The sequence below is a fragment of the Bombina bombina genome, chromosome 6 (assembly GCF_027579735.1).
Source record: "Bombina bombina isolate aBomBom1 chromosome 6, aBomBom1.pri, whole genome shotgun sequence".
In the NCBI taxonomy this organism is placed as follows: Eukaryota; Metazoa; Chordata; class Amphibia; order Anura; family Bombinatoridae; genus Bombina; species Bombina bombina.
Window position 1 is genome coordinate 482,408,374 of NC_069504.1, and position 15,233 is coordinate 482,423,606.

Here is a 15,233-nt window from a genome sequence, read left to right on the forward strand (position 1 = left end):
CATGCTAATCATTTTATCTTTGATGCTATTTTTGATATCCTCAAAATTGATGTTAAATCTATGTCTTTAGCTATTTTAGCTAGAAGAGCTTTATGGCTCAAATCTTGGAATGCTGACATGGTATCCAAGTCGAGATTACTATCTCTTTCTTTCCAAGGCAACAATTTATTTGGTTCTCAGTTGGATTCAATTATTTCAACTATCACTGGGGGGAAGGTAGTTTTTTTGCCTCAGGATAAAAGATCTAAGGGTAAATCTAAAGCTTTTAATTGTTTTCGTTCTTTTCGACAGAACAAGGAACAGAAAACCAATCCTTCCCCTAAAGACTCTGGTTCCAATTGGAAACCTTCTTCAAATTGGAATAAATCCAAGCCTTTTAAGAAACCAAAGCCAGCCCCCAAGTCTGCATGAAGGTGCGGCCCTCGATCTAGTTCAGCTGGTGGGGGGCAGATTGAAATTATTCCAAGACATTTGGGCAGATTCTGTTCAAAATCAGTGGATTCAGAGTATTGTCTCTCAAGGGTATCGAATAGGTTTCAGAGTAAGACCTCCTGTGAGAAGATTCTTTCTCTCTCACGTTCCAGCAAATCCGGTGAAGGCTCAGGCTTTTCTGAAGTGTGTTTCAGATCTAGAGCTTTCAGGGGTAATAATACCAGTTCCGTTTCAGGAACAGGGTCTGTGGTTTCAAATCTATTCATTGTCCCAAAGAAAAAAAAATATTCAGGCCAGTTCTGGATCTGAAGTTTTTGAATCGTTTTGTAAGAGTCCCAACTTTCAAGATGGTGACTATGAGGACTATTTTGCCTTTTGTTCAGCAATGTCATTATGTGTCCACGATAGACTTACAGGTTGCATATCTTCACATTCCGATTCATCCAGACCACTATCGGTTTCTGAGATTCTCTTTTTTAGACAAGCATTACCAATTTGTCACTCTTCCATTTGGCCTAGCAACAGCTCCAAGGATCTTTTCGAAGGTTCTTGGTGCCCTTCTATCTATAATCGGAGAACAGGGTATTGCAGTGTTTCCTTATTTGGACGATATCTTGGTACTAGCTCAGTCTTTACATTTAGCCGAATCTCACACAAATCAACTAGTGTTGTTTCTTCAAAGACATGGTTGGAGGATCAATTTACCAAAGAGTTTCTTGATTCCTCAGACAAGGGTCACCTTTTTAGGTTTCCAGATAGATTCAGTGTCCATGACTCTGTCCTTAACAGACAAGAGACAAATTAAATTGGTTTCAGCTTTTCGAAACCTTCAGTCTCAATCATTCCCTTCAGTGGCTATTTGCATGGAAGTTTTAGCTCTCATGACTGCAGCATCGGACGCGATCCCCTTTGCTCGTTTTCACATGAGACCTCTACAGCTTTGTATGCTGAATCAATGGTACAGAGATTATACTCAGATATCACAATTGATATACTTAAATCCCAACATTCAACTCTCTCTGACTTGGTGTTTAGACCATCATCATTTAATTCAGGGGGCCTCTTTTGTTCATCCTACCTGGACTGTGATCACAACAGATGCAAGTCTTTCAGGTTGGGGAGCTGTCTGGAGATCTCTGACAGCACAATCAATATTTTAGAACTCTGTGCTATTTTCAGGGTTCTTCAGGTTTGGCCTCTGTTAAAGAGAGAACCATTCATTTGTTTTCAGACGGACAATATTACAACTGTAGCATATGTCAATCATCAAGGTGGGACTCGCAGTCCCCTAGCTATGAAAGAATTATCTTGAATACTTTCTTGGGCTGAATCCAGCTCTTGTCTAATTTCTGCGGTGCATATCCCAGGTGTAGACAATTGGGAAGCGGATTATCTCAGCCGTCAGACCTTACATCCGGGGGAGTGGTCTCTCCATACAGATGTATTTTGTCAGATTGTACAGATGTGGGGTCTTCCAGAAATAGATTTGATGGGTTCTCATCTAAACAAGAAACTTCCCAGGTACCTGTCCAGGTATCCTCAGGCGGAGATGGTGGATGCTTTAGCAGTTCCTTGGTTTTACCAACCTGCTTATATCTTTCCCCCTCTCGTTCTTCTTCCAAGAGTGATCTCCAAGATCATTATGGAACAATCGTATGTGTTTCTGATAGCACCAGCGTGGCCTCTCAGGTTTTGGTTTGCGGATCTTGTTCGGATGTCCAGTTGCCAACCTTGGCCACTTCCTCTAAGACCAGACCTTCTGTCTCAAGGGTCGTTTTTCCATCAGGATCTCAAATCATTAAATTTGAAGGTATGGAAATTGAACGCTTAGTGCTTAGTTATAGATGTTTCTATGACTCAGTGATTAATACTATGCTACAGGCTAGTAAGTCTGTTTCAAGGAAGATTTATTATCGAGTTTGGAAGACCTATATTTCATGGTGTTCTCATAAATTCTCCTGGCATTCTTTTAGAATTCCTAGAATTTTACAGTTTCTTCAGGATGGTTTGGATAAAGGTTTGTCTGCAAGTACTTTGAAGGGACAAATCTCTCCTCTTTCTGTTTTATTTTATAGAAAGATTGCTAAGCTTCCTGATATTCACTGTTTTGTTCAGGCTTTGGTTCTTATCAAGCCTGTTATTAAATCAATCTCTCCTCCTTGGAGTCTTAATTTGGTTTTAAAGACTTTGCAGGCTCCTCCTTTTGGGCCTATGCATTATTTGGATATTAAACTACTTTCTTGGAAAGTGTTGTTTCTTTTGGCTATCTCTTCAGCTAGAAGAGTGTCCAAATTGTCTGCTCTCTCTTGTGAGTCTCCTTTTCTGATTTTCCATCAGGATAAGTCTGTTTTGCGGGACGTCGTTTAAATTTCTTCCTAAGGTTGTGGATGCTAACAACATTAGTAGGGAAATTGTTGTTCCTTCCTTCCTAATCCCAAGAATGCTCTTGAAAGATCTTTGCATTATTTGGATGTTGTAAGAGCTTTGAAACATTATGTTGAAGCTATTAAAAGATTTCAGGAAGACTTCTAGTCTATTTGCTGTCTTCTCTGGTTCTAGGAAAGGTCAGAAAGCTTCTGCCATTTCTTTGGCATCTTGGTTAAAGCTTTTGATTCATAAAGCTTATTTGGAGGTGGGACAATCCCCACCTCAGAAGATCACAGCTCATTCTACTAGATCAGTCTCCACTTTGTGGGCTTTTAAGAATGAAGCTTCAGTTGATAAGATTTGCAAAGCAGCAACTTGGTTTTCTTTGCATACATTTACAAATTTTTACCATTTTGATGTATTTGCTTCTTCTGAAGCGGTCTTTGGTAGAAAAGTTCTTCAGGCAACTGTTTCAGTTTGATTCTTCTGCTAATGTTTTAAGTTTTTTTCCTTTCAATTTATGAGTAACTTATTTTTTGTTGATTTCATTTTTTCAGCGGAAAATGGCTGTTTTTATTTTATCCTTCCTTTTCTAGGGACTCTTCTGTGGACTTCCACATCTTGGGTATTTCTATCCCATACGTCACTAGCTCATGGACTCTTGCCAATTACATGAAAGAAAACATAATTTATGTACGAACTTACCTGATAAATTAATTTCTTTCATATTGGCAAGAGTCCATGAGACCCACCCTTTTTCTGGTGCTTATGATTTTTTGTATAAAAGCACAATTATTTTTCCAGTTCCTCTTTTTGTATGCTTTTTTACTCCTTTTTCAATCACCCCACTACTTGGCTATTAGCTAAACTGAATTGTGGGTGTGGTGAGGGGTGTATTTATAGGCATTTTGAGGTTTGGGAAACTTTGCCCCTCCTGGTAGGATTGTATATCCCATACGTCACTAGCTCATGGACTCTTGCCAATATGAAAGAAATTAATTTATCAGGTAAGTTCTTACATAAATTATGTTTTTTGAAAGTAGACGCTTTTTTAACATTGCATTTGTATAGCCTCTACAAATGTACACTGTACTGCATGTGTTTACTTTTAATATCATGATCACACTGTACCAAACCTGTTTTTTCGGTATTCCCACAGGCTGTCTTTATTGTTGGGGATGAGGTATTCAGCTTTAAAATGTTGCTGTTCCCAGAGGCAACTGAAGGAGCATCCTATACAGACATGTCAGTAGTTGATGGCAAGATATCCCTGAAAGTGGGCTGTATTCATATTGTGTATCTGCACAAATTTCTTATGTCTCTTTTGGTAAGTATTAATTTGATTCCATAATTAATTTGCATGTGCAGCTTATGCAGGATTTTGAATGAAGTGGATGCCATGCACTTTGCAGAATTTTAGATGTTAATTTCAATATCTATTGCTTTTATTCTTCAACTTCATATCTCCACAGAATTTCTTGAACAAATTCCAAGCAGCCAAGGAGGCCCTAAGCACAGCCACAGCCCAGGCTGCGGAGAAGGCTGCAACTAGCATGAAAGAATTTGCCCAAAAGAGCTTCCGCCTCTCAATGGACATTGACCTAAAGGCACCTGTCATTATTATTCCACAGTCCTCCACTTCCACCAATGCTATTGTTGCTGATTTGGGCTTAATCCAGGTCCAGAATAAGTTTTCTTTAGTTCCTGAAGAGAACTGTCCTCTTCCACCTGTTATTGATGAGATGAACATTCAGCTAACGCAGTTGCAGTTATCAAGGTTTGATGTGCCTTACCTTTTAATTTCTGACTTTGTAGCACTTTTATATGTTATTTTTGGTGTATATTTTTTAGATAGAACATCTCATCTCTATGTGATTGTGTAAAATCCCAAATATTCAACTTATTTTGTGACAAATACTAGTAATAATATCTTTCTTAATGAATTTGTATTGATCTTTTTCTTGTAGGAGGCTAAATATGTAAAGTGAAATTATATATAAAACATTTTTTTATTTTATCAGGACTGTTCTTCAGAGTGGCTCTGAACTTCCAGTCCTGGAACTTCTAAAGCCAGTAAACCTCCTGGTTTCTGTAAAGAGAAATCTTGCTGCTTCTTGGTATCCACAGATCCCCGCCATGCAAATTGTTGGAGACTTAAAACCCATGCAGGTGTAGTATAATTCTTTAAATTTGATCTTGAGTTGGTAGGCACTTTAGCTAATCAAGACTTATTATATCTATTTTATGTATTTTAAAATGAAAAAAATATTTTTAGCTTGCCTTAAGCCAAGAAGACCTAACTATCCTGATGAGTGTCCTTTTTGAAAACCTTTCTGAGTTGCCTTCTTTGCCAAGTGAAAAACAGCCCCCTGAAGTGTTTGAGAAGGTGAAGAAGACAACAGTTCAGAGTGACTCAAAAGAGATGAAAGGTAGAAAAACAATACATATAAATTGATGACCAGACAAATGTTTTTAAAGTTTATTTTCTCTACTTTTTTTAAAGGATAAATGTACTTTGTTTCTCATCATGATGGTGATTATCCCATTATCTGTATTATGCTGAAATAACTTCTACATAGTCTATTTTGCCTTATCTTTAAATGGACATAAAACACATTGTAATTGCAAGATTTTTTAGTAGTAGTGTAATAAATTAACATATAGGCTAAATATGAAAACATTTGGAATGCATTAACACATTGTTTGCTGAATTTTTTTTAAGTTTCTAAACTCTCTCTCACCACTACATAATTGTAGCAGCTAATCCAGACTAGTTACTTGAGTAGACAAGGCTTGCAATTTTTATTTCTTTCATAATGATGATTAGAGTCCACAAGCCATTACTCCTGGCCACTAGGAGGAGGCAAAGATTCCCAAAACTCTGAGTACTTAATCCCTCCCACTTCTATGGTATGTTAGTCTTATCTTTCCCTCCCAGGAGGAAGGGGAAGAATTGACGTGCTGCAGATTCTTTGTTGAGAGGGGTTCTCAGACTGATGTGAGGCCAATTTTTCCCCTTAGCTGCAGCTGAAAAGACAGAGGGGAGATTGGAGTATTGGGTAGATTAGAGTTAGTTTCAGTGGCTTCTTTTTTTATCTACAAGCTACCCAGATATTTTTGCAAAGATCCAGAGATCCTGTGGCGGAGTTTGTCAATGCTCTAGCACTTCCCTGGTCAATTATTTTTTCCTCCATCTGTTCAACTGCCAAGAGTGTTAGCTCAGATCAAACAAGAGTTTTTAAGTATTTATGTTTGTTTCGGCTTGGCCACACAGACTTTGGTGCGTGGATCTGGTTCAGATATCCAGTTCTACTCTGTGGTGTCTTTTGCTACTTCTTGACCTGCTGTCAGGTTTTACAAAAGAGGATCTATATGTAGAGAGAAATGTACTGAATTTTTAAACTTTGATGCAAGTTAGTATAATGTAGCAGAAGTAGGTAACCATAAATAACTTTACTTATGGATGCTCTACAATTTGCAACCTTTTTATACAGGACAGTAATTCTTAAGTAGAATACTTATATACATAAGCGTTTATTCCCTGATTGCATATATGTATATTAGAATATAACTCTGATATCTCAAAAAGAGTGAAAAAATTAATGAGACAGATTAAATGAACAATGGTTCTCAACAATATTGAGGCAGGCGAGTAAAATTTAAAATATATATAGAAAAAATGTTTTGTTTTTATAACGCTATAATTTTTTTAAACAAACAGCTTACAATTGTATCGAATATTTTAACCTGTATCTGAGCATACAGACTGTGAAGGAATTAGGCAGTTCAGTAAGAGAAGAGGTTAATAATCTCAGCTGACATATGCTGTTTGCTTACTTGTTAGATAGGAGATTTCTGTAGTAACGAGATATCTGCAGGCAAACTAAGACAGGACTGTCAGGAACTGCAGCTGCTCCAGAAAGTCTGCTGTGAGAAAAAGATTTATCTTTAACCTGAGAGAGAGGAGGTGAATGGCACTGCAAGCTGAGTCTCAGAGATAATGTCGGCTTGGTAGAAGTGAGGCTGTGACGTCACATAGACATGGAGACAAACATAAATCAAAGTCTCCTAATAGAAAAAAAAGTTCAGATCGTTAAACAAATAATTACAATCTTCAGAGAGGAGTAGTAGTTCCACAGGGAATTCCAGGAAACAATGAGCTGTAGGAAAAAAAGCATAAATTCCAGAAATCGTCAGGAGAGCTAAGAATCTGTGATGGGAACAAATTTCCAAGCAATTTGGGAAGGAAACCCTGTGTCTATTTAAAGAGTCATGGATAATTACTGTTCTTAAAGGAATAGTACATGACAGATCCCCCCATCTAGGCACACCTCTGGGGTTCAAGGCTTATGGCAATCCGGGTGATGTCTGAGGAAGAGAGAAATAAGACGATCAGCTGACAAATTAGAGGAAGGTTCCCAAGTATCCTCCTCATGGGAAAACCCTTTCCAGTGAATGAGGTATTGCAGGTCACCCTTAAATTTACTTGAATCGAGTATCTCAGACAGTTCGTATTCCTGATCATCCATCGTAAGGGGTAAAGGGTTGAATTCCAACTGTCGGTGTGAAGCCAAATAAGGCTTTAAAAGAGAAACATGAAACGTCGGATGTATCTTTAGTGTGAGAGGTAACTGTAACGTTACTGCATTTTGATTAATGATTTTGATGATATCAAAAGATCCATTTGAATGTAGGATTGAGCTTCTTAGATGGCGTTTGTAATTTAAGGTATTTAGTTGAGAGCCAAACTTTGTGACCCACTTCATAGTTAGATCTCCTGTGTTTCAAATCATTGTTGTTTTTGTTGAGCGTCTAAGATAGTATTCTTTAAAGTTTGTAGAGTTCCAGAGAGTGTATTGATGTAATCTTCAACTATCTGAGATTTTGATTGCGTAATGGATTCAAGATGGAAAAATGGATTGAATCCATAGTTACAGAAAAAAGGAGAAAGTTTTGTTGAAGAATTTTTACTGTTATTATAGGCAAATTCTGCGTATGGTAAAAACACTGAAGCAACATCAATGGGCAGAGAACAGTATGTTCGTAAGTATTGTTCTAGACTTTGGTTTGTCCTTTTCCTCTGTCCATTTGATTGTGGGTGATAAACTGTGGATAATCTTCTTGTGATATGTAATCTATGACATAACTCCTTCCAGATACGTGAAGTAAATTGACTTCCTCTGTCAGATGTTATGGAAGTAGGCAATCCATGTAGCTTAAAGGGACATTGAACCCAAATTTTTTCTTTCGTGATTCAGATAGAGCATGACATTTTAAGCAACTTTCTAATTTACTCCTATTATCAAATTTTCTTTCATGTAATTAGCAAGAGTCCATGAGCTAGTGACGTATGGGATATACATTCCTACCAGGAGGGGCAAAGTTTCCCAAACCTCAAAATGCCTATAAATACACCCCTCACCACACCCACAATTCAGTTTTACAAACTTTGCCTCCGATGGAGGTGGTGAAGTAAGTTTGTGCTAGATTCTACGTTGATATGCGCTCCGCAGCAAGTTGGAGCCCGGTTTTCCTCTCAGCGTGCAGTGAATGTCAGAGGGATGTGAGGAGAGTATTGCCTATTTGAATGCAGTGATCTCCTTCTACGGGGTCTATTTCATAGGTTCTCTGTTATCGGTCGTAGAGATTCATCTCTTACCTCCCTTTTCAGATCGACGATATACTCTTATATATACCATTACCTCTGCTGATTCTCGTTTCAGTACTGGTTTGGCTATCTGCTATATGTAGATGAGTGTCCTGGGGTAAGTAAGTCTTATTTTCTGTGACACTCCAAGCTATGGTTGGGCACTTTGTTTATAAAGTTCTAAATATATGTATTCAAACATTTATTTGCCTTGACTCAGAATGTTCAACTTTCCTTATTTTCAGACAGTCAGTTTCATATTTGGGATAATGCATTTTAATTTAACATTTTTCTTACCTTAAAATTTGACTTTTTCCCTGTGGGCTGTTAGGCTCGCGGGGGCTGAAAATGCTTCATTTTATTGCGTCATTCTTGGCGCGGACTTTTTTGGCGCAAAAATTCTATTTCCGTTTCCGGCGTCATACGTGTCGCCGGAAGTTGCGTCATTTTTTGACGTTATTTTGCGCCAAAAATGTCGGCGTTCCGGATGTGGCGTCATTTTTGGCGCCAAAAAGCATTTAGGCGCCAAATAATGTGGGTGTCTTATTTGGCGCGAAAAAATATGGGCGTCGCTTTTGTCTCCACATTATTTAAGTCTCATTTTTTATTGCTTCTGGTTGCTAGAAGCTTGTTCTTTGGCATTTTTTCCCATTCCTGAAACTGTCATTTAAGGAATTTGATCAATTTTGCTTTATATATATGTTGTTTTTTCTCTTACATATTGCAAGATGTCTCACGTTGCATCTGAGTCAGAAGATACTACAGGAAAATCGCTGTCAAGTGCTGAATCTACCAAAGCTAAGTGTATCTGCTGTAAACTTTTGGTAGCTATTCCTCCAGCTGTTGTTTGTATTGATTGTCATGACAAACTTGTTAAAGCAGATAATATTTCCTTTAGTAAAGTACCATTGCCTGTTGCAGTTCCTTCAACATCTAAGGTGCAGAATGTTCCTGATAATATAAGAGATTTTGTTTCTGAATCCATAAAGAAGGCTATGTCTGTTATTTCTCCTTCTAGTAAACGTAAAAAATCTTTTAAAACTTCTCTCCCTACAGATGAATTTTTAAATGAACATCATCATTCTGATTCTGATGATTCCTCTGGTTCAGAGGATTCTGTCTCAGAGGTTGATGCTGATAAATCTTCATATTTATTTAAAATGGAATTTATTCGTTCTTTACTTAAAGAAGTACTAATTGCTTTAGAAATAGAGGATTCTGGTCCTCTTGATACTAATTCTAAACGTTTAGATAAGGTATTTAAAGCTCCTGTGGTTATTCCAGAAGTTTTTCCTGTTCCTAATGCTATTTCTGCAGTAATTTCCAAAGAATGGGATAATTTGGGTAATTCATTTACTCCTTCTAAACGTTTTAAGCAATTATATCCTGTGCCGTCTGACAGATTAGAATTTTGGGACAAGATCCCTAAAGTTGATGGGGCTATTTCTACCCTTGCTAAACGTACTACAGATGGTACTTCGTTTAAGGATCCTCTAGATAGGAAAATTGAATCCTTTCTAAGAAAAGCTTATCTGTGTTCAGGTAATCTTCTTAGACCTGCTATATCTTTGGCTGATGTTGCTGCAGCTTCAACTTTTTGGTTGGAAACTTTAGCGCAACAAGTAACACATCGTGATTCTCATGATATTATTATTCTCCTTCAGCATGCTAATAATTTTATCTGTGATGCCATTTTTGATATTATCAGAGTTGATGTCAGGTTTATGTCTCTAGCTATTTTAGCTAGAAGAGCTTTATGGCTTAAAACTTGGAATGCTGATATGGCTTCTAAATCAACTTTACTTTCCATTTCTTTCCAGGGTAACAAATTATTTGGTTCTCAGTTGGATTCCATTATTTCAACTGTTACTGGTGGGAAAGGAACTTTTTTACCACAGGATAAAAAATCTAAAGGTAAAAACAGGGCTAATAATCGTTTTCGTTCCTTTCGTTTCAACAAAGAACAAAAGCCTGATCCTTCATCCTCAGGAGCGGTTTCAGTTTGGAGACCATCTCCAGTCTGGAATAAATCCAAGCCAGCTAGAAAGGCAAAGCCTGCTTCTAAGTCCACATGAAGGTGCGGCCCTCATTCCAGCTCAGCTGGTAGGGGGCAGGTTACGTTTTTTCAAGGAAATTTGGATCAATTCTGTTCACAATCTTTGGATTCAGAGCATTGTTTCAGAAGGGTACAGAATTGGTTTCAAGTTGAGACCTCCTGCAAAGAGATTTTTTCTTTCCCGTGTCCCAGTAAATCCAGTAAAAGCTCAAGCATTTCTGAAATGTGTTTCAGATCTAGAGTTGACTGGAGTAATTATGCCAGTTCCAGTTCCGGAACAGGGGATGGGGTTTTATTCAAATCTCTTCATTGTACCAAAGAAGGAGAATTCTTTCAGACCAGTTCTGGATCTAAAAATATTGAATCGTTATGTAAGGATACCAACGTTCAAGATGGTAACTGTAAGGACTATCTTACCTTTTGTTCAGCAAGGGAATTATATGTCCACAATAGATTTACAGGATGCATATCTGCATATTCCGATTCATCCAGATCATTATCAGTTCCTGAGATTCTCGTTTCTGGACAAGCATTACCAATTTGTGGCTCTGCCGTTTGGCCTAGCTACAGCTCCAAGAATTTTTACAAAGGTTCTCGGTGCCCTGTTGTCTGTAATCAGAGAACAGGGTATTGTGGTATTTCCTTATTTGGACGATATCTTGGTACTTGCTCAGTCTTTACATTTAGCAGAATCTCATACGAATCGACTTGTGTTGTTTCTTCAAGATCATGGTTGGAGGATCAATTTACCAAAAAGTTCTTTGATTCCTCAAACAAGGGTAACTTTTCTGGGTTTCCAGATGGATTCAGTGTCCATGACTCTGTCTTTAACAGACAAGAGACGTCTAAAGTTGATTGCAGCTTGTCGAAACCTTCAGTCACAATCATTCCCTTCGGTAGCCTTATGCATGGAAATTCTAGGTCTTATGACTGCTGCATCGGACGCGATCCCCTTTGCTCGTTTTCACATGCGACCTCTTCAGCTCTGTATGCTGAAGCAATGGTGCAAGGATTACACGAAGATATCTCAATTAATATCTTTAAAACCGATTGTTCGACACTCTCTAACATGGTGGACAGATCACCATCGTTTAATTCAGGGGGCTTCTTTTGTGCTTCCGACTTGGACTGTAATTTCAACAGATGCAAGTCTCACAGGTTGGGGAGCTGTGTGGGGATCTCTGACGGCACAAGGAGTTTGGGAATCTCAGGAGGTGAGATTACCGATCAATATTTTGGAACTCCGTGCAATTTTCAGAGCTCTTCAGTCTTGGCCTCTTCTGAAGAGAGAATCGTTCATTTGTTTTCAGACAGACAATGTCACAACTGTGGCATACATCAATCATCAAGGAGGGACTCACAGTCCTCTGGCTATGAAAGAAGTATCTCGAATTTTGGTTTGGGCGGAATCCAGCTCCTGTCTAATCTCTGCGGTTCATATCCCAGGTGTAGACAATTGGGAAGCGGATTATCTCAGTCGCCAAACGTTGCATCCGGGCGAATGGTCTCTTCACCCAGAGGTATTTCTTCAGATTGTTCAAATGTGGGAACTTCCAGAAATAGATCTGATGGCGTCCCATCTAAACAAGAAACTTCCCAGGTATCTGTCCAGATCCCGGGATCCTCAGGCGGAGGCAGTGGATGCATTATCACTTCCTTGGAAGTATCATCCTGCCTATATCTTTCCGCCTCTAGTTCTTCTTCCAAGAGTAATCTCCAAGATTCTGAAGGAATGCTCGTTTGTTCTGCTGGTAGCTCCGGCATGGCCTCACAGGTTTTGGTATGCGGATCTTGTCCGGATGGCCTCTTGCCAACCGTGGACTCTTCCGTTAAGACCAGACCTTCTGTCACAAGGTCCTTTTTTCCATCAGGATCTGAAATCCTTAAATTTAAAGGTATGGAGATTGAACGCTTGATTCTTGGTCAAAGAGGTTTCTCTGACTCTGTGATTAATACTATGTTACAGGCTCGTAAATCTGTATCTCGAGAGATATATTATAGAGTCTGGAAGACTTATATTTCTTGGTGTCTTTCTCATCATTTTTCCTGGCATTCTTTTAGAATACCGAGAATTTTACAGTTTCTTCAGGATGGTTTAGATAAGGGTTTGTCTGCAAGTTCTTTGAAAGGACAAATCTCTGCTCTTTCTGTTCTTTTTCACAGAAAGATTGCTATTCTTCCTGATATTCATTGTTTTGTACAAGCTTTGGTTCGTATAAAACCTGTCATTAAGTCAATTTCTCCTCCTTGGAGTTTGAATTTGGTTCTGGGAGCTCTTCAAGCTCCTCCGTTTGAACCTATGCATTCATTGGACATTAAATTACTTTCTTGGAAAGTTTTGTTCCTTTTGGTCATCTCTTCTGCCAGAAGAGTTTCTGAATTATCTGCTCTTTCTTGTGAGTCTCCTTTTCTGATTTTTCATCAGGATAAGGCGGTGTTGCGAACTTCTTTTGAATTTTTACCTAAAGTTGTGAATTCCAACAACATTAGTAGAGAAATTGTGGTTTCTTCATTATGTCCTAATCCTAAGAATTCTAAGGAGAAATCGTTGCATTCTTTGGATGTTGTTAGAGCTTTGAAATATTATGTTGAAGCTACAAAATCTTTTCGTAAGACTTCTAGTCTATTTGTTATCTTTTCCGGTTCTAGAAAAGGCCAGAAAGCTTCTGCCATTTCTTTGGCATCTTGGTTGAAATCTTTAATTCATCTTGCCTATGTTGAGTCGGGTAAAACTCCGCCTCAGAGAATTACAGCTCATTCTACTAGGTCAGTTTCTACTTCCTGGGCGTTTAGGAATGAAGCTTCGGTTGACCAGATCTGCAAAGCAGCAACTTGGTCCTCTTTGCATACTTTTACTAAATTCTACCATTTTGATGTATTTTCTTCTTCTGAAGCAGTTTTTGGTAGAAAAGTACTTCAGGCAGCGGTTTCAGTTTGAATCTTCTGCTTATGTTTTTCGTTAAACTTTATTTTGGGTGTGGATTATTTTCAGCAGGAATTGGCTGTCTTTATTTTATCCCTCCCTCTCTAGTGACTCTTGTGTGGAAAGATCCACATCTTGGGTAGTCATTATCCCATACGTCACTAGCTCATGGACTCTTGCTAATTACATGAAAGAAAACATAATTTATGTAAGAACTTACCTGATAAATTCATTTCTTTCATATTAGCAAGAGTCCATGAGGCCCGCCCTTTTTTTGTGGTGGTTATGATTTTGTATAAAGCACAATTATTCCAATTCCTTATTTTATATGCTTTCGCACTTTTTTATCTCCCCACTTCTTGGCTATTCGTTAAACTGAATTGTGGGTGTGGTGAGGGGTGTATTTATAGGCATTTTGAGGTTTGGGAAACTTTGCCCCTCCTGGTAGGAATGTATATCCCATACGTCACTAGCTCATGGACTCTTGCTAATATGAAAGAAATGAATTTATCAGGTAAGTTCTTACATAAATTATGTTTTCTTAGTTCTCTTGGTATCTTTATTTAAAAATGCAAGAATGTAAGTTTAGATGCCGGCCCATTTTTGGTGAACAACCTGGGTTGTCCTTGCTGATTGGTGGATAAATTCATCCACCAATAAAAAAAGTTCTGTCCAGAGGTCTGATCCAATAAAAAAGCTTAGATGCCTTCTTTTTTTCAAATAAAGATAGCAAGAGAATGAAGAAAAAATTATAATAGGAGTAAATTAGAAAGTTGCTTAAAATTGCATGCTCTATCTGAATCACGAAAGAAAAAAATTGGGTTCAGTGTCCCTTTAACTACATTGTGCATAAAAATATCTGCAGTTATTAATATATCCACTATTACCAATATAGTGGTAAAAGTAGAAGACTTTGGTAGTTCGACAATAAGGTCCAATGCTATAGAATCCCATGGTCTTCTAGGAATAGGTAAACTTAACAAAAATCCATAAGGTTTCTGTATATCAGGTTTTGTTTGGATACAGGTTGGACATGTCTTTATGTATGACAAGATAGATTCTTTCATATTTGGCCATCAATATTCTCGTTGTATTAATTCAAGAGCTTTTTGGACACCTGGATGTCCACTAAGGACTGAGTCATGTATAGATCTGATTATGTCTTCCTGAATAGATGACGGTATATATATTCGATTATTGTTGTCTAATATCCCAGTTATCTCTTGTTTTTTTAGATGTTTAGGGACTTTCTTGTCTTGCAATTGAGCTGTACGTATTATAGAGAGAAAATCTTGTTGTACCATCATTATGCAATCTTTAGGTATCACAGTTGATTGAGACCGTTTTGGAATATTTGAATCTAACTGTCTGGATAGAGAATCGGCTTTGCCATTTTTTGCTCCTGGTCTATAGATGATTTGATAATTAAATCTTGATAGATACAGACTCCATCTTACTTGATGGGCAGATAGAGTGTGAGTAGTTTGGAGATATTCTATATTCTTATGATCGGTATATATCAGGATTGGGGTAGAGGTTCCCTCTAATAACTGCCTCCAGTGTTCCAGAGATGCTCTTATTGCCAAAAGCTATTTCTCCTGTTAAGTGTGGTCAGTCCACGGGTCATCATTACTTCTGGGATATTAACTCCTCCCCAACAGGAAGTGCAAGAGGATCACCCAAGCAGAGCTGCCATATAGCTCCTCCCCTCTACGTCACACCCAGTCATTCTCTTGCACCCAACTAATAGATAGGATGTGTGAGAGGACTGTGGTGATTATACTTAGTTTTTATATCTTCAATCAAAA

The 15,233-nt window shown here is 38.1% G+C and overlaps 1 protein-coding gene across 1 annotated transcript in view; it reads left to right on the forward strand.

Moving 5' to 3' along the window:
• Positions 1-15,233, forward strand: part of VPS13C (vacuolar protein sorting 13 homolog C) — a 1,402,311-nt gene that overhangs the window by 959,984 nt on the left and 427,094 nt on the right. The window contains 4 exon segments of the mRNA XM_053719302.1: positions 3,959-4,126; positions 4,272-4,576; positions 4,821-4,968; positions 5,075-5,228. Coding sequence (XP_053575277.1) covers positions 3,959-4,126; positions 4,272-4,576; positions 4,821-4,968; positions 5,075-5,228 — 775 coding nt within the window.